The 18,826-nt window shown below is 45.2% G+C and overlaps 4 protein-coding genes and 1 long non-coding RNA gene across 5 annotated transcripts; 3 read left to right on the forward strand and 2 right to left on the reverse strand.

Moving 5' to 3' along the window:
* Nucleotides 1–1,050: 1,050 nt before the first annotated feature.
* LOC109774819 (histone H4) lies at nt 1,051–1,565 on the forward strand. Its single transcript, XM_020333595.4, has one exon. The coding sequence runs from the start codon at nt 1,129–1,131 to the stop codon at nt 1,438–1,440; it is 312 nt and encodes a 103-aa protein (XP_020189184.1). The 5' UTR covers nt 1,051–1,128; the 3' UTR covers nt 1,441–1,565.
* An 8-nt stretch (nt 1,566–1,573) lies between these two features.
* Nucleotides 1,574–4,242, forward strand: LOC141022127 (uncharacterized). The gene is made up of 3 exons (XR_012183035.1): nt 1,574–1,724; nt 1,834–2,019; nt 3,950–4,242. It is a non-coding gene; the product is annotated as an uncharacterized lncRNA (long non-coding RNA).
* Nucleotides 2,766–6,161, reverse strand: LOC109774817 (probable flavin-containing monooxygenase 1). The gene is made up of 5 exons (XM_020333592.4): nt 5,187–6,161; nt 4,528–4,759; nt 4,272–4,447; nt 3,801–4,159; nt 2,766–3,348 (listed from the first exon to the last, which is right to left on the reverse strand). The coding sequence occupies exons 1-5, from the start codon at nt 5,634–5,636 to the stop codon at nt 3,003–3,005; spliced, it is 1,563 nt and encodes a 520-aa protein (XP_020189181.1). The 5' UTR covers nt 5,637–6,161; the 3' UTR covers nt 2,766–3,002.
* Nucleotides 6,162–7,403: 1,242 nt separating this feature from the next.
* On the reverse strand, nt 7,404–10,604 carry LOC109774818 (probable flavin-containing monooxygenase 1). The gene is made up of 5 exons (XM_020333594.4): nt 10,004–10,604; nt 9,326–9,557; nt 9,066–9,241; nt 8,590–8,948; nt 7,404–8,073 (listed from the first exon to the last, which is right to left on the reverse strand). Exons 1-5 carry the CDS (start codon nt 10,448–10,450, stop codon nt 7,728–7,730), a joined length of 1,560 nt encoding a protein of 519 aa, XP_020189183.1. The 5' UTR covers nt 10,451–10,604; the 3' UTR covers nt 7,404–7,727.
* Nucleotides 10,605–14,928: 4,324 nt separating this feature from the next.
* LOC141022126 (uncharacterized) lies at nt 14,929–17,872 on the forward strand. The gene is made up of 7 exons (XM_073498106.1): nt 14,929–15,273; nt 15,360–15,503; nt 15,582–15,830; nt 15,912–15,976; nt 16,049–16,499; nt 16,735–17,011; nt 17,095–17,872. The coding sequence occupies exons 2-7, from the start codon at nt 15,474–15,476 to the stop codon at nt 17,274–17,276; spliced, it is 1,254 nt and encodes a 417-aa protein (XP_073354207.1). The 5' UTR covers nt 14,929–15,273; nt 15,360–15,473; the 3' UTR covers nt 17,277–17,872.
* Nucleotides 17,873–18,826: the final 954 nt, after the last annotated feature.

Below are 18,826 nucleotides of genomic sequence, written 5' to 3' on the forward strand. Positions count from 1 at the left end.
CAATGTTTAGATTCATTTTCATCCCTTTATTGTGGGCTTTATTGCGACTCCACTAGTGAATCTATTCTAGTTAAACAAATAATGTACTCAATTCTAAAAATTAAACATGCATTTGAATCTGGCGCAATCAGCATTGAACTGCACAATTTGTTGATAAATTATTTAGAGGGGGGAGTCGCCACTTTTGCCCTCGCGCTTGCCGGCCGGAGTAAAGGTCCCGCCGCTTGCATATCTCTTGTTGGCCACTCGCCGGCTCTCCGCACTCCGGCGGTGACCAGTCCGCCTCCGAGATTGAGGGGTAGCTAGGCCAGTGCTCGCGCCGCCAAGCGCCAGTTTCATCAGGCGAATTCCCTTGTCTAAAAGTGGCTTCCTCGATCGATCAATCGATACTAACAAGGTGGCTTCCTCCGAGAATGAAAGCGCTTTGGTTTTCCGAAACGAGATCGCGTTAGTTTGTTATTTTTTTAGGTTTTAGTTGAACGGGCGTTATTGTTCATTTTATGTTAATTATGTCCGAACTCAAATGAATTTTGTCGTGTTTGCAAGAATTCCGTCCGAATGTGTTTGTATTATGAGCGAATGTTTACGGCTAGCGTTGAGTGATGGACTCTCGTTACCATTGTCCACGGACACGACAAATACCGTGTCTTTTTAGAGGATAGCGTCGAAGATGACTGTATACAATGCGAGAAAGAAACACTCATATATCAATTGATGGTGGAAAACCCAGAAATACGCTTTCCAAACTGTCCTAGCAACAGCCTGAGTTTACGCCTTCGAACCAGAAATCCGTCCGAAATTTCGCGGCAGCGAGCGACGCGACCTGCCAGCCAGCCACCGACGCGCACTCCCTCCTCGCATCCGCGCACCCCCGCCTCCTCCTCAGAAAAGAAACACACCTCCGCCGCCACGTCACCGATCCGCGGCACCCCTCCTCCTCGCTCCCCTCCATCGATCCCCCATCCGACGGCTCGCACCCCGCATCACACGGATCGCGGCCGCTCCCTGGCCCCAAACCCCGCGGCTATAAATTGGCCCCGCCCCAGAAAGCCTGCTCCATCCACCACATCGCTCTACACCTCACCAAGACAGGTCTACCTCACCGGAGAGAAAAGAAGAGAAGCGAAGATGTCGGGGCGCGGCAAGGGAGGCAAGGGTCTGGGCAAGGGCGGCGCCAAGCGCCACCGGAAGGTCCTCCGGGACAACATCCAGGGCATCACCAAGCCGGCGATCCGTCGTCTGGCGCGTCGTGGCGGCGTGAAGCGCATCTCGGGGCTCATCTACGAGGAGACCCGCGGCGTGCTCAAGATCTTCCTCGAGAACGTCATCCGCGACGCCGTCACCTACACCGAGCACGCCCGCCGCAAGACCGTCACCGCCATGGACGTCGTCTACGCACTCAAGCGCCAGGGACGCACCCTCTACGGATTCGGAGGCTAGGCCACCACCACCAGATTAGAGTGTCTGGGGTTCGTGGTCGTTGATGTAATTGCAGCATCTCGCTGTTGTTTGCTATCTTCTGTAGAATGGAATGGAATGGAAATTGAACTAGTTTATCCTTGAAATTTTGCAGTCTGTGTCTGATTCGTGATAAAATCGTTCGATTGCGTTACCTGTCTACCATTCTACCCCAAATCCCTGTACGAATCACATCGATCTTATTCAAGTTCCAAATCCGTCGAGTTATAACTTCAGGCGTCGACATTGGCGCATCTGCGTTGCAGGTACGAGCTCCCCAAGCATTTGTTCCCGTTCAGCAATTTTGTCGAGCACCTGATGTGCATCCAAGGCACCAGTTCTCGTTTATTCGCATGCCTTCTATTTCTGGAACAGATTTGGGGCCGAGCTCGCGGCTGACCGCAGCGTACGAGGCGGACAGGGGGTGAGAAACATTTGTCATCGTGCTGCTGGCGGCTGGAGCTTTGGAATGCGTCCATGGCCATGGGCGGCCCTGGAGTCGGGATCGCGTGCGTGCCCACCTCTGCCTCCAACCTGCTTTGCTGCTCCTGCGATCTCACGGTATGGTATCGATCTGCTTCGCTGACTGTTCTTTTTTTACTTAAATTACTCATGATCGCCTACTGATTCCGTGGCTTAACCGCACTAGGATGTGCTCTTCCAATAAAATCAAGTTTCAACTCAGATATGTGCTGCCCATTTGAGGCTGTGCCTCCTGGGGGTTGATAACAGCTTTGTGGAATCCATTGCAGTTAGGACTCCTGCGGCCAGAGTAGCTGACCCTGAACATTTGAATTGTGAATTTGTGATGGGACTCATGGGAGACAGCTGATTCATTTGGCTGAAATTAGACTTTGACTTACCTGATCCAACTTCTTGAATGGAATAAACAGTGGCTGGCCAAATGCCAGGCCCCAGCGCGCCCCCACCGACAGTTCAGATTAGTAGCTAGGATTCATGGTTCGGCAGGCAGGCAGTCTCTTGCTGCTGTTTGCTCTGGTCTGTGCTTCATATTAGGTGTATGAGGAATTGGCTACTGCTTGTTCGCTGGAACCGATTGGTAGCTCCTAGTCTACATCTGTGTACATTTGTTCACTGGAGTAAATCTCAGTTGTTTACCTTGAAAATCTCTTGGTGCTCCTAGTCTACATTTGTGTGTTCTTCCTTCTGTGTGATAAACTAAGCAGTTACTCCACTCATGGTTGAAAACTGTTACTCCCATATTTGAACTAAAACCACGACACTTATTTTGGAACGGAGGGAGTATTTCTTATCTAAGTAAATTGTGTAATCTTTGGCTCATAATGGAACGAAACGCAAAGGTCCTTTGCATTTTCTCGAAAAAAATGAAGCGTAAAGCATCTTAGGAGATGCTCTAATTAAAATGTACTGCAGAAAACTGTAGAGTTATTTCCTGTAGTAAAGCGAACAACAATCTTGCTAAACAAAGACTTGCTGAAATAATCTATAGAACCCTTAAGGCAGCAGCTCTTGTCTCTTATTCTTTTGCTATGAGTACACTAGTGACAGATATGCTATTGTCTTCAGCAAAGGCCTGCATAATCAGCAGGTCCATATGGCTGGAACCATTCAGCAAGGAATCCTTTCTTTCTTCTAGGGTTGCATCCGATGTCTTGGCACAACAAATCATTAAACCAAATATTCACTGTGCTTATGCAAGATCGTCGAAAATACTTTCCATTGTAAAGATTCTTGTACTTTGTCCACTCTGCTACACTCTCTTCCATGCGTCTTACACTTGGCATTTGGAAGCCACCAGCCAGGAAATGGATTACCCAATTAGCCACCCTCTCTGAGACATATATGTCGGTAAGGCTCTCAGAATATCCGACTATTGCCAACTGAGGGATTCGAGGATGGATGCATTCTCTGTTAATTAATTCAATCCATTTAATAAATGAGATTAGTATGCATAACACAAAGTAAACATGCAAATGTTACTTCCACCTAAATTAATAGTTTGATTTTATTAAGCTTGTTATTTTTATTGAGCCAAAGCAAGAGATAGAAAAGCAGATAACAACTTGAAAAGTGGGCGCATCCTTTGATATATATTACTTTGCTAAGATCTTGCAATAGTGCACTGTGCATAATGTATATAATTTTGTACTGAATGATTTTTGCTTTGACTGTAGACTCCATTTTGGGAACTCGCAATGTGATATCTTACTTCCTAACCTCATTATCAGCTTACCTTTTCCCTTACCTTTCCGTGTTACAATTGTTTAGCGCAGTGCAGTTCTTTAGGAAAAAAATGTTCTCCCTAGCGTATTGTTTATTGTCCCCAAATATGCCAACCCAAAAAATTGCCCAACCTGTACCTGTATAGTGGAACTGATGTATCTGATGATCCTGCCACTATATTTCTGCACCAGTTTGCTGTGAAGATGTCCCTAAGCTTCTGGTCTCCTCTGAATCCTGTTGCTAGAATTATAATATCACTCTTTATGCTTTCTTCTCCATCCTCCAGGTTGATCCCATCACTGCAGAAGCTGAACCTCTTTGAGTTCTTAAGAATAATGCTGCCATCATCAACCCTGTCATAAAACCCTTTTGGCAGCATTGCAATCAAGCAAGAAGACATAGCAAAGGAGAAGCTGTAGTCAGGTACCATCCCATGTTTTTGTAAAGGAATCCTTTGCTTGAGGTAGGTTTCAATTACTTTTGTAATTGCCCATCTCTGAAAACAACAGGAGTATTGTGGATTCATGAGCTTTCTATGCACACATATGAAAATAAATTGACCGTTGACTGCTTTCAAAACTCTAGTCAAGAAGAAAATAACTGTTTACCAAGGGAGAGAGTGCACTAGCCAACATATAGTGGAGAAATCCTTCACCGGGTTTATGAACGAATAGTTGTGAGATGCGGTTAAGATAGAAGTAGTTAAGGTTAACTCCCCACATACTAAATTTGTCAACCCGCCAGTGTTTTGTTCTATATATCATGGTGCACGGCTGAGCTGCACCTGCATTGGGGCAGAAGTGTCAGACACATATTCTGAATGATTATTGCTAGTTAGTGCGGTCTTAGTTCTCTTGGACTCACCATTCACTTTGGCAACCTCTGCAGCAATGTCAAATGCTGATTTTCCGGACCCAATTATTGTCACACTCTTCCCTTTAACAAATTCAGCCGCATTATCCATGTAAGAGTAGTCCATAGAGTGCAATATTTTGCCCTTGAAGAACTCAGGCCCTTTGTTCACTGGAAATTCTGGGATATTTGGGGTTCCACTATGCCTTCCGATGCACAGTATGAGAAAATCCACCTGAAAAACCTGCAACATGATATTACTTATACATAGTTACAGTCTGCATGGCCTACAGAGTGATTCCAGGCATGTGCGAATGCATCATATTGTTCAAGCAGACTGTCCTAGTTCAGATTTTCCTAGCTCAGGATGTTGTTCCTTTATTTCCAATGAATGAAAAATATCTGTACCATTCGACAAAAAGCATTTTAATTGTCATATGGTTCTGTGATTGTCCTTCCTTAGCAGTTACTATGCACATGTGTGGAGTCAATTAATAGGACTCATCTATACCAAATAGTTATTTACTACCACTGCACACCATAGTGAAAACAAAATTGAATCATAATACCCCATTTAGATGCAACCTGCACCTGGGCTCTATGCTTGTGCATGTACAAACATGTATTCCGAAACTCGAACCAAGATAGATATCCCAAGGGATTGCAAATACCTCAACTGCACCAATTTTCAGGTCCTTCACTTTAAGGCTCCACCCTCCATCTTTCCCAGCTCTGAACGCCTTCCCGTCGTCACCAGACCAATGCTTCCACTCCATAATCTCTTCCTCGGTTGCACCAAAGTATTCAACTCCAAGCACCTGGCTACTGAACTTGATACACTTGAGGAGGTCAAACTCGCACGCGTACGACCTGAGGTATTCCATGACTTCATGGTGGCCTGGGTACGTCGCCGTCACGCTGGCCGGCCATGCCAAGTCCGAGAACCGGAACGATGTCGTCGGCGCCTGAAGCCTTGTTGACTGCAAGGTATGCGCCCACACTCCACCGATGGTGTCATCGGCCTCGAATACCACCGGGCTGAACCCCTTGTCGAGTGCGTGCTTGCAGGCTGCTAGGCCGCTCACACCAGCACCAACAATGCCCACCCTCTTCCTGTCCATTTATGCTGCTCTTATTCAGAGTTCTTGGAAGGAAGGAGAACCTGAGGATGAAGGTGAGAGGGTGTCTATTATGTAAACCAGGGGTGTTGGATGAGGCCAAACTGCTGAACCACTACTTGCCTGATATCTTCCATTGTTTTCTTCGTCTACTTCTGTCATCCTCTGTCCCCATGTGCTATTTTATCTTCTGTAAGCTATTTTTTGTTTTTTGTTTTCAGCTATACGTGTACAGATGGCTAGCTGATGGGTGAGTTTTAAAATGATTGCTAATTTATATCGACAAACTATCTCGTGTTGCATGTTGAGGTGATGCTGCTTACCTTATGGCCAGGTGGCATCAGGATGACCTCAGTAATAAACCTAAAGGACGTCACTTACAGCCGTAAGTATGAGTCACAAAAAAACTGCTCACCCAGGGTGGAAGCTTTTAGTTGCCCAGCTGTGATGGTTCAATATGCACTTTGACAACACTTCTGTGACATGCGGGTTTGGTTTCAGAGGTGAGCATCATCTAGCTGGGCAGCTAATATTTTCTGGGTAGTCATTTGGACCCATTGCCATTTTTTATAGACGATTATTATATTCCTGACAAAAAAGAAGATCATTATATTCGGTGGTGGTGGTTACACTTGGTTGAAGGAGGGAATCCCTTGAAAGAGACATATATGTCACAGTAGAGTAGCTGAAGTTCTGGGTTTCTGGGTTCATAGTGCGCACACTTATTGTTTTTCAGTCATTAATTCTGAATAGTGTTGAAAATCAATTGACAAGCCCCTTCAGTTTTTAATTTGACAGCGTGTCTAGTTGATGCGCTCATTTTTCATGAGGAAATTAAACATAAAGCATATTGTCATCTTCCTGAAACTGATACAGGAGAATGGTTTACCGATTGAAAAGATTCCTGGAAGAATGGTAGTAATTCGAGTTCAATGCTGACTTGCTGCACCTATATTCAGGAACATGGCAGCAAAGTTTCAATTCAAGAGTTCATTCTATGAAATTCAGTTTGTAGAACAGTCATCTGATAACAATGACCCTTGCAGCTGAAATGGTCGCACGGAACGACACACTAGGTCACTGGCTATGGCTGTTCATGAAATCTGCCTGCAAGTATTGCTGGTGGTTGCATTGTTACTTCCGGATGCATTGGCAGTTTCTGCCCCAAGTGCCCAGGTGCTGCAACTTATTCAGTTACGTTTTTCAAATATAATTCGTGAACACTGTCAAATGCAAAACAAGCATGGTTGCTTCGGACTTCACTATGTTTTATCTTTCTGGATGAGAACTATAACATGATCTTGTGCTGTTTGTAGTTTTGAACCAATCAATGTAAGACTTAAGTCATGCTAGTCCATTCAATTTATTGTATGGACTTACTTGATTCAGAGCGCTGATTGCAAGTTTCCGATGCTAAACCTGACTACGACGCACACATGTACTAAAGGTAGTAAATTTTACCAATTATCTTGAGGCTACTCTACATAGGTAGAAAGTAATATATGCACGTTTGAAGCCAACTTCGCATGAACTTTGTTTCCAAGACATGTGTATTTGTTCTTGTAGCTTTAGGACATCTTCTGTTATATTTGTTATAGCATGGTCAACAGTAATATCTTTACCTGTTTATGTGTTCTTGAAGTTTGACAGTGCCAGCCAGCCAATCAATGCCCTTGCTTCGGACTCTGTTTCGGTGTCTCGGACTTCTCATACTTTGCTTTTTGCACGGGTTTATTAGTTTTTTTATGGGGACAGTATGAAAAAGAATCCTACTAGTGAATGTACATATTATACAGTAATAGGAACAAAATTACACTTCACAAAAGTCCAAAGGATTCAAAATCCAAAACAAGCGAACTATTTTAAGAGCAATAATGCATCCAGAAAATTGTAGAAGTAATTTTCTGTAGTTATGGTAAAACTAAAATTTCCAAGACAAACACTTCCTAAAATCATCTACAGAGCCCTGAAGGTAGCACTCTTGTCTCATCTTCTTTTCCTCTTGAATACACTAGTGAGAAAGGTGCTATTGTCTTCAGCAAATACTTGCATAATCAGCAGGTCCATATAGCTGAAAGTAAGGTGCTATTACCTTCAGCAAATACCTGCATAATCAGCAGGTCCATATGGCTGGAACCATTCAGCCAGGAATCCTTTCTTCCTTCTAGGGTTGCATCCGATGTCTTGGCACAACAAATCATTAAACCAAATATTCACGGTGCTTATGCAAGATCTGCGGAAATACTTTCCATTGTAAAGATCCTTGTACTTTGCCCACTCTGCTACATTCTCTTCCATGCATCTTACACTTGGCAACTGGAAGCCGCCAGCTAGGAAATGGATTACCCAATTGGCCATCCTCTCCGAGGCATATATGTTTGTAAGGCTCTCGGAGTATCCGACTATTGCCAACTGAGGAATCCGAGGATGGATGCATTCTCTGTTAATTTCAAACATTTTAATAAATGAGGTCACTATACTCAACATAAGTAAACATTTTAAATTTACTTCGACCTACCTTAACATTTTGGATTTTATCAAGCTTACCATTCTTTTCAAACCAAAACATATGATGCCTACTATGCTGATAATGGTGTTACACAATTGATAGAGAAGTACTTAACAGCTTCTAAAGTGAGTGCATGCTGTTGTTATATACTCCCTCCGTCCTAAATCAAAGACACTTATTTTGGGACGGAGGGAGTATTAGTTTGCTAAGATATTGCAACACTGCAGAATGTATATATTCTTGTATTGAATATAATTTCCACTAGCGTAGGTTCCATTTGGGGAACTCTGTGTGCGATTTCTTATGTCCTCACTGCACTATTAGTTCACTTTCCCTTATTTTTGTTAAGTGGTGGTGCAGTTCCGAAGGAAAAAAAAATGTATTCTGTAGCACAGTATATATTGTCCTCCAAATATGCCAACCAAAAAAAAGTTGTCCAACCTGTACCTATATAAAGGAACTGATGTATCTGATGATCCAACCACTATATTTCTACACCAGTTTGCCGTGAAGATGTCCCTAAGCTTCTGGTCTCCTCTGAATCCTGTTGCTAGAATTACAATATCACTCTTTATGCATTCATTTCCATCCTCCATGATAATCCCATTACCGCAGAAGCTGAACTTCTTGGATTTCTTAAGAATAATGCTGCCCTCATCAACCCTGTCATAAAACCCTTCTGGCAGCAATGCAATCAAGCAAGAAGACATGGCGAAGGAGTAGCTGTAGTCAGGTACCATCCCATGCTTTTCTAGAGGAATCCTTTGCTTGAAGTAGGTTTCAATTACTTTTGTAATTGCCCATCTCTGAAATAACAGGAGTTTTGTGGATTCATGAGCTTTCTATGCACGAATTGCTTATATGAAATAAATTGAGCATTGACTGCTTTCAAAACTCTATTTAAGTTGGAAGTAATTATTTACCAAGGGAGAGAGTGCGCTAGCCAATAAATAGTGCAGAAATCCTTCACCAGGTTTATGAACAAGTAGTTGCGAAATGCGGTTAAGATAGAAGTAACTAAGGTTAATTCCCCATATGCTGGATTTATCAACCAGCCAGTGCCTCGTTCTATATATCATGGTGCATGGCTGATCAGCACCTGCATTGGAATAGTTGTGTCAGGCACATATTCCTTTGAACAATTATTGCTAGTTAGTGAGGTCTTAGTTCTCTTGGGACTCACCATTCACCTTAGCAACCTCCGCAGCGATGTCGAATGCTGATTTTCCGGACCCAATTATTGTCACACTCTTCCCTTTAACAAATTCAGCCACATTATCCATATAAGAGTAGTCTATAGAGTGCAATATTTTCCCCTTGAACAACTCGGGCCCTTTATTAGCTGGAAATTCCGGGATATTTGGCGTCCCACTATGCCTTCCGATGCACAGTATGAGAAAATCCACTTGAAAAACCTGTGACAGGAGATTGCTTACACATAGTTGTGCTATAGCCTACAGAGTGATTCTGTGTATATAAGGTAAAAATGCATTACATTATTCAAGCAGATTTATCTTATTTGAGATTTTTCTGGCCAGGAGATGTATTTATGGACTTTATGAATGAACAATATTTTTATACCACTCTGAAGAGAGTATTTCTCGTTCGGTTGTGTGATTCTTCTCTCTTATTATGCACTTACATAAAGTCGATGCATAGGACTCATCTGTGCCAACTGCCTAGCTATCTACTGCCATTCTATATTTCTATACATCATATTGAAATCAAAATAGAATCAGAATACCCCATTTAGACGCAACCTGCAATCTGAGCTCTATGTGGGCATTAGCAAGCATGTAGATATCTGAACTCAGAGGCAGAGCAAGACAGGTATATGAGGGTCCCAAGGGATTGCACGTACCTCAACATTACCAATTTTCAGGCTCTTCACTGTGATGCTCCACCTTCCATCCTTCCCAGCTCCGAATGCTGTCCCATTGCCAGACCAATGCTCCCACGCCATGATCTCTTCCTCGGTTGCACCAAAGTATTCAACTCCAAGCACCTGGCTACTGAACTTGATACACTTGAGGAGGTCAAACTCGCATGCGTACGACCTGAGGTATTCCATGACTTCATGGTGGCCTGGGTACGTCGCCGTCACGCTGGCCGGCCATGCCAAGTCCGAGAACCGGAACGATGTCGTCGGCGCCTGAAGCCTTGTTGACTGCAAGGTATGCGCCCACACTCCACCGATGGTGTCATCGGCCTCGAATACCACCGGGCTGAACCCCTTGTCGAGTGCGTGCTTGCAGGCTGCTAGGCCGCTCACACCAGCACCAACAATGCCCACCCTCTTCCTGTCCATTTTTACTGCTTTTCTTCAGAGTTCTGGCTAGGAAGGAGTTGAGGATGGAGATGAAAGGGTGTCTATTATATAAATCTTGGGTTTGATTCTCTGGATGGGTTAGATCTTTTTAAAATCTCAGGATCTTTTGGGTGGCTGGATGAGGCCGAACGAACCACCACTTGCTTGGTATCTTTCGTTGTCTTCTTGGTTTATTCCTGTCACCCTCTGACCACATGTCCTGTTTTATTTTCTTCAGTTATCCTTTTTGTCTTCAGCGACACGCTGGGAGTATGGGATACGTGTGCAAGTAGCTGATGTATGAGTTTTCAGATGTTTGCTAATTTATAGACCCCTTCCAAATTTGAATCGACATCAACTGGCATGTAGAGTTAACTTTGGAAAACAACCTCATGTTGCACGTTGAGATGATATTTCATACCTTATAGTCAGGTGGCATCAGGATTGCTCCAGTAAGCCTGAAGAGTCACTTACAGGTTACAGCCATAAGTATGAGCACCTGATTTATTGACTCAATGGCATGCTGCCACATAAAACTGCCAACACACCCATTTTTGATGGTTCAAGACGTATTGTTTGTGATTTTGATGACACTTCCATGGCAGGTGGGTTTGGTTTCAGAGGCGAGCATCATCTAGCTGGACAGCTAATATTCTTAGTAATCATTTGGACCCATTTTTTATATATGATTATCATATCCGGTGGTATTCGAAGGAATCCCTTGAAAGAGACAATTTATATGTCATAGTAGAGTACTTAGAGATCTAGGTTCATAGTGCAAACTGTTGTTGTTTCCCAATTGTTGATTCTGTTTAGTGTTGGCCTCTTGGGAATCAGTTAATAAGTCTGCTCAATTATTATTTTGAAGCATATGGGGAGTTCGTGAGGAAATTAACATGAAGCATATTGTCATCTTCTGAAACTGGTGCTGATAATGGTTTACCCGTTGGAAGGAGTCCTCAGAGGATGGTAACAAGTATGAGTTCACAGCTATCTGTAGCACTTATATTTAGGAACAGAGCACCAGATCTAGTTTCAGTTGAAGAGCCTATTACTCTTGGAAGTTGTACATTTCTTGAATGGTATTTTCCTCTTCCATTCAAGAGCAACAATCGGCATGACAGACCTCAGATGTCATGAACTGATTGAATTTCTGATATTACACAATCTTCTGTGTCTGAGATTACAACACCCACATCGCCTTTTTGCTGAGGCCACTTCTTCAGATTGATATCGTTGTAATCTGATGGAAGATATGGCATTAGCCACTGCAAAGAACTCTTTCTTTCTTCTGGGTATCTTTCGTTGTTTTCTTGGTTTATTCCTGTCACCATCTGACCACATGTCCTGTTTTGTTTTCTGCCAATTATTATTCTTGTCTTCAGTGACCCACTGGGATGAGTTGTAAAATGCTTGCTAAGCTATAGGTCTATTTCAAATTTAAATCGACACCAACGTGCCATGCAGAGTTAGCTTTGGAAAACCATACCGTGTTGCACGTTGAGGTGATGATGCATACCTTACAGCCTATCAAATAGGTGGCATCAGGATTGTGCCTGTGAACCTAAAGCAAGTCACTTACAGGCATAAGCACGAGCATCTAATATTTGGACGCAATGGCATGCTGCCACATAACAAAATTACTTTCAAATATGTATCCTTTGCAAAAATATATTGAGTAAAGAAGCTAGTTAGTTGCCAAAATTACTTTTGTTGTCCACTTGAAATGGTTCAATATGTATCCATTGCAAAAATATATTGAGTAAAGAAGCTAGTTAGTTGCCAAAATTACCTTTGTTGTCCACTTGAAATGGTTCAATATGTATCCATTGCAAAACAAGGCATTTTGATAGCACTCCTATGACAAGTGAGTTCTATCTATTTTAGAAATGGGCATCATCTAGCTGGACCGCTAATATTTGTAGTTTTGCTTTGGACCTATTACTATTTTCTATATATGATTATCATATGAGGTGGTGGTGGACTGGTGGTCACCCATTGGCCCAAAGGGACAATTTTTTGGTCGCAGTTAGAATAGCTAAAGATCTGGGTTCATACTGGGGATGCATGTTCTTTTAGTTTTTATTTTGAATAGTCTTGGAAATTAATTGACAAGTCTGGCTGATATGCTCATTGCTCATGAGAAAATTAACACAAATCATATTGTCATGCTCCTGAAACTGATAGGGAGAATGGTTCCTCGAAGAGCGGTAGTAGTTCAAGTTCACTGCTGACTTTATGCACCTATATTTAGGAACAGGGCAACAAATGTAGTCAACTGAAGAGCTTATTCTACAACATTTCAGTTTGTAGAATAGTGATCAGCCAATCTGCAAGAACCCTTTCTTCCTCCCGGGTTCACACCCCATGTCCTGGCACAACTGGTCATTGTACCAGATGTGGAGAGCTCCAGCGCAAGATCCATGGAAGTATTCACGAGAGTACCTCTTCATGTATTCATCCCATTCCTTTATATCCATCTCCATAGATTTTATGCTAGGCAACTGAAATGCTCCATCATGGAAATGTGTCAACCATTTGGAGTGCATGTTGCTATGCTCTCAGAGTAGCCGATGATCGCCAATTGCGTGGTCCTAGGATGCACGCATTGCCTGCCCAGTTCACAAAATTCACTGTGAGCTTCTGCATATGTACAGACAGACAAACAAACATGTTTAAGAGAAAGACAGATTAAACCTGTAGAGAGGAATACTACTGGATGGCGGGCCAGTCACAGTGTCTCTGAGCAAGGATGATGTGAACATCCCCTTGAGCTTTTGGTCTGCTTTGTATCCGGTGACGAATATGACCACATCGCTCTTTATATATCGGCGTGGATTCTCCTTCGACAATCACACCTTGTTTGCAGAAACTGAAGCTCTTTGCTTTCTTGAGAACAATGCTTCCTTGATCAACCATGTCATAGAATTTGTCTAGCAATATGGCAACCAAGCATGAGCTGATGGCCTGGAGGAAACTGTGGTCTGGCACCATGCCGTGCCTATCCATAGGCACCGCCCATCTGTAGTAGCTCTCGACAAACTTCGAAAGGAGCCATCTCTGATCAGTGTATATATTCAGGTTGAATAAATGCATGAGCACAAATAGATGATCTGTAGTTACTTAAAAGAGTGGTGTGGTATAAGTAGAAACTCTGGCTGGTGGCCATTACCAAGGGTGATAAGAAGGTAGCAAGAATGCTAAGGATCAGCCCCTCTCCTGGCTTGTGAACTAGGAGCTCCGAGAAGTGGTTGAGGTAGAAGAATGCAATGGGAATGCCCCAGGCGTAGTAGTCAGGTATGATCCATCTCTTCGTCCGACAGATTATTGTGCATGCGTACTTGGCTCCTGAGTGCAACAACAGTGAACAATTAAATTAGGACATTTTCTCTGAACTCTTTTTTCTTTTGATCACCCTGCAGTGGAGAGTTACAGGAAAGCTAGAGATCTCACCGTTTGTGTTTGCGCACTCTGCAGCAATGTCAACAGCGGACTTCTGGTAACCGACAACAGTACCGAAAAAGGCTTTCGCCCCTGATAAGCTCGGTGGACTTTGCAGCGCCCATGTCGGAGTGGATCACCGTGCCGTCAAAGTTCTCCAGCCCTTTGTTCGGCGGGAATGTGGGAATGTTGGGGACGCCGCTGAATCTCCCAGTGCACAGGATCACAAAGTCAGTGACGTATGTCTGGAAATCAGCTGTTGCCGACGCACCAATCTGTTCAAGTGTTGATGCAGACCTGTTTTCTCACTGTCAACTATTGTCACTTTGTCAGCTCTTAACTACAATGTTTTTACTGCTAGTGCAAGAAAATTATTATTTTCACCTTGTTCTCATGGATCTTGAGGTTCTTTGCAGATGTCATGTCCTCACCCGGTCACCCCCGACCGCTGGTTCCGGTTGCGCCGACGAAGCAACCCTCGGTCAGCGCGGCGGCTAGGGATGTTAAGGGAGGCTGCGGCGCCGGCGAATCTCTTCTCCATCGGCGCGGGGGCATGAATCTCAGGGAGTCAGCGTCTGCTCGGTCGCGGCAGAGCGGGAGGTCGCATGGTCCCACGTAAGTTTGAGCTAATCCCGCGTGGGTGCCCACGATCACGATTTTTGTGGGCTCCGCCCACATCCACGTACAGCCTGATTCATACATACGGTCCCGTCCGTGGGCGCTACGATTCGACGATGATCCGTTGCTTCCTCGGATACAAATACGAAAATCGCAAGAGCCAATCACAAGGCGGTAAACGTATCACGTACGTACGTCCTGTACGCTGCAGCCAGGGCTGTATCTCCTGTATCTGTATGTATGCAGTCAATTGCAAAAAACCACCACATTTGCGGCTAGGTTTGCAAGAAACCACCAACTCGTTAATCCGTTGCAAAAAACACCGGAAAATTTGTTAAGTCGTTGCAAAAAGCACTGATCGGAAGATTTGGCATGTTTAATCACTTTCTTACAAGTGGGGCCAGATTGTAAGGAATTGATTTAGCAAAAAAATAACACATACACCCCTAGATCTAAAACACAAAAGCAATCAGACCCTCCCAACACCGACGCCCTATCCACTACGTGCTGCCGCCGGTCTGCTCCATCATCGCCTCAACCACAACCAGCAACGGCGTCGGCAGCAGCAGCGGCCGGGCCATCGACCGCCACTCGCCGCGCCTCTGCGACCCTCGCGGCTCCTCCACCTCCAAGCCGCCAAGGCCAAGCACGAGTACCAGAAGACGTTGCTGAGGAAGAGACCGAAGGCTCTGTTAAACGAGAGTCTGGCAGACTGTGAAAGGACCGGGTTAGCCCCCTTCTGCAAGACCAACCTAGCCCCAGCGGTAAGCCGCCGACTTTAACCTTTCAACTTCTTCTGCATATAACCTTGATCTGAACCGTTTTAAGAAGTCATTACTGTATTTCTCAGGCTGATGATAAGTTCTGGCGGGTCAAATATGACCATGAGGCGGCCAAGAAGGTCAGGAAGGCGAAGAAAGCCGCCCCTCGTAAAAAAGGAAGCAGACCTACTGCTTCGGAGCTGATGCAACTAAGCGACAGCTCCGAGTCAGAGGTAACCCCTAAGCCTTTAAATTCTTTCTGTACTTGTTATTTGTTGCTGTCCGCCTTATCAACACTTGCTCATTGACAGGATGACACCGGCGCCAGTAACCCGGTGGTTGAAGAGGTAACGTCACTTTCCTCCGACTCGGAGCCCTTACCACAGCTGAAAGTCCAAAGGGTAACCCGGAAAGTAAGCTTTTCACATCCTTTAGGTCATCAAGACCCTCAATTTCTTTTGAAGCGACAGGTTCACGAAAACCGGCGTCATACCCGGACCAATAAGGACTCCAATCTCTCCGCCGGGTTACCCGACGCAACAAGGAAGCGTCGCATTGAGGTTTTTTCTCACTTGTACCCTTTTCATCCATTGGCGGGTGTTATCCGTCAGCCACTCAACTCTTCTGACTCCAATTATCAGGAGACCTCCCCCTCTTCGGGTGACTCCATGCAGTCAAATCTGCCGGCCTTCAAGACTGCGCCCGGGTAACAACAATCTTCTTACATTATCTTTGTCTGTACTTACTTTTTGTGTGCCTAACACTTCTGTCTTTTCAGTGCCCAGGCAAAGCTCACAAAAAGAGCGAAGAAGACCAGGTCAGCCGGAGTGCCGGACTTACCTGACCCGGAGGTGACGGCTGAAGAGCCGCCGGCTGCCTCCGCCCCCGAAGCCACCACTTCAATGGACACGGCACCTGAGGCCTCTGCCCCGATTACCAAGGCAACGACCGAAGCTTCGGTTAATCCGGAGGCCTCCGGCTCAGCTCCACCAGCAGACGACCCGGACGTGGTAATCACCCGGACGGAGTTCGTTGAGCCGGGGAGACCGACCGTGTTGGCCAAATGCTCCGCGAAGGGGGAGCTGCTGCAGCCCCACCGGGTGAACCTGGACCTCTCCGGCTACACCGACTTGAGCATTGGAGAGCTCGTCTCTGGCTACATCAGCCAAGTACACAAAAGCCGGGACGCCGAGGTCGCCATGGTCAACCAGATCCAACAAAAATTTGAGGTATCCTTCTGCTGTCTTCTTACTTACTGCATAGCTACCTTTGCCATGCTAGCTCCCAAGTCGACGACTTATGCTTGAATATGTTGTAGACTTAGGTTCCGGTTTACTCAACTGAGCCGGCAGTATATAGATAGATACGTTCAATATACATTAGCCCCCAAGTGTCAAGTGTCTTTGCTTGGAAAACGCTTGGGACTTATATAATGACTGTTAATTAACCCGGAAATATATGCAGGCTGTTGGCAAGAAATTAGAGGCGGACCTTGCGGATCTCAAGAGCCGGCTGAAGATGCAGGAGATGGAGACCCGGAAGGCAAACGCCAAGTTTGTATCCAGCATCGCCGCTCAAGAAAAATTGAAGACCGAGTTTGATGCTGAGAAAAAAGCCTGGGTCGAAGAGAAGGCCGCACTGGTGACCCGGGCGGAACAGGCGGAGAAGGCCCTCGCTGAGAAGACCGCCGAGCTCTCCGGCCTAAAGCGCCAAGTTTCCCAAATGGTGGCCGCTATCTTTGGTAAGTCGCCTCACTGGCTTTCATCAAGTTTGTATATGTCATGATTCATCCTTGTCACCGGCTTATCTGATTCTGTTAAACAGGTCCCAGGAGTGCCAACCTCAACCAGAGCGTGGTCACCAAGTTAAAGGCCGTGTACACCCTGGTGGAACAGCTCTACACCGGGTCACAGCGTGCCTTAGCTGTGCTGGCCTTATCCAACGAGGTGCCAACTCATCTGGCCGAAGTCCTGCGCCGGCTCGCCGTTCTGCCTCAGCGGATCTAAGAGCTACGACGGGCCTCCGCGAGAGCCGGAGCAATCGCCGCGCTGAGCCGGGCCAAGGCATTCCTGCCGGAGCTAGACCCGGCAGACATCGCCCTGGGCTATCCAAGCCTGAAGGAAGACGGCTCAGCTTTCGACCAGAAGGACTTCGCGGCGTGTGTTAAGGCTGTACGCCCGGTGGCCACCCTCATCGGGAACGACACCGATCTGACCAAGTATCAGCCGGGTTATGACGCGGAGAATCAGAGGATTCCAACCCTTCGCTATGAAACCCTCAACCTGATCCCGCCGGCTCGTCAGCACACCTTCGCCCCGGAGATTGACCCGGCCGGGTTAATTGACGAAGAAGCCCAATTCGAAGCTCTCAGCGGCATCGACTGGAAGTCTTCAACCTTCGAGGTCTTGGGATCAGCCGGAGGAGAAGATAGGAATGAGCCGGGGACTTCAACTCATCAAGCATCATAATTTGGCCGGCGGTTCGTCAAATAATGTTCCACCTTTAAGACTTGAAGAGTTATTGTAATAGAGTAGGTGCAACAGTTCATCTCTGCCGTGCCATCGTGCACGTTTTGAATGCGAAAGCCCTTTGAAATTGTCTCTTTGATGCTTCTCCGGGTCATAATCATCCCTTTGTTTTTCTCAACCTTAAAAGGTGCCTTTAAGTATCTGCATAGAAAGGCAAATCACAAGTCTCGAGGCGGCTTACCGCCCTGAGAATCGGGTGTTTGAGATAAATAACCCGGAATATGAATCAAAAAAGACTGGTCCTTAATTATACTCTGAATATGGCCGAAATAACACATTTAACGGCCTGTAAGCATACTTTCGGTTTAAATAACCCGGGTAGTAAGGTTGGTACCTTAACTCCGATTTACTTGCCTTGATGACACCCATGATGTTCAATTAACACTGTAAACCAAAGTTAAGCCGGCAAATGAAACCCGGTCATGCACACCTTATCATAATCAGAGTAAACTTGTGATAAAGCAGAAGAACTTAGGGGCTTCCGGTTCGAATACGACCAGAGACCCGGCCCAAAGGGGTTAAGCCAAGATTCGGATACGATCATATAGCCCCCAGTGGGTGTGGCGATGCCAATCAAGAGGGTACCGACATCTATGTTCTCTTTGGTTCGAATACGACCCATGTTTGAACAGGAAGCCCCCAAGTGATTCTTAAAATTGTTTAACGACGCTGATTCGAATACGATCCACGTCGGTTCTCAGAGGGGTTAAACTATGATTCAAATATGACGAAAGGTAACCTCCCAATGAGCTCGGCACTTTGCCAATCAAATGGGTATCGACAGCTATGTTCTCTTTGGTTCGAATACGACCCATGTTTGAACAGGAAGCCCCCAAGTGACTTTACTGCTTTACGGCTAGATCCGAATACAATCATAAGCCGGATCCTCCTTTAAATCATCATGTAAAAAACAACACGTGCATATTTGGAGGAGGAAAAAGGACAGAGCTCCTGCTTTATTGCTTATCATAATATATACATGGCTGAGACAAATATGTACACCACGAGAGCCGGTAGCTCAAGTGTAG

This window comes from Aegilops tauschii, chromosome 5 (genome assembly GCF_002575655.3).
Source record: "Aegilops tauschii subsp. strangulata cultivar AL8/78 chromosome 5, Aet v6.0, whole genome shotgun sequence".
NCBI classification, from domain to species: Eukaryota; Viridiplantae; Streptophyta; class Magnoliopsida; order Poales; family Poaceae; genus Aegilops; species Aegilops tauschii.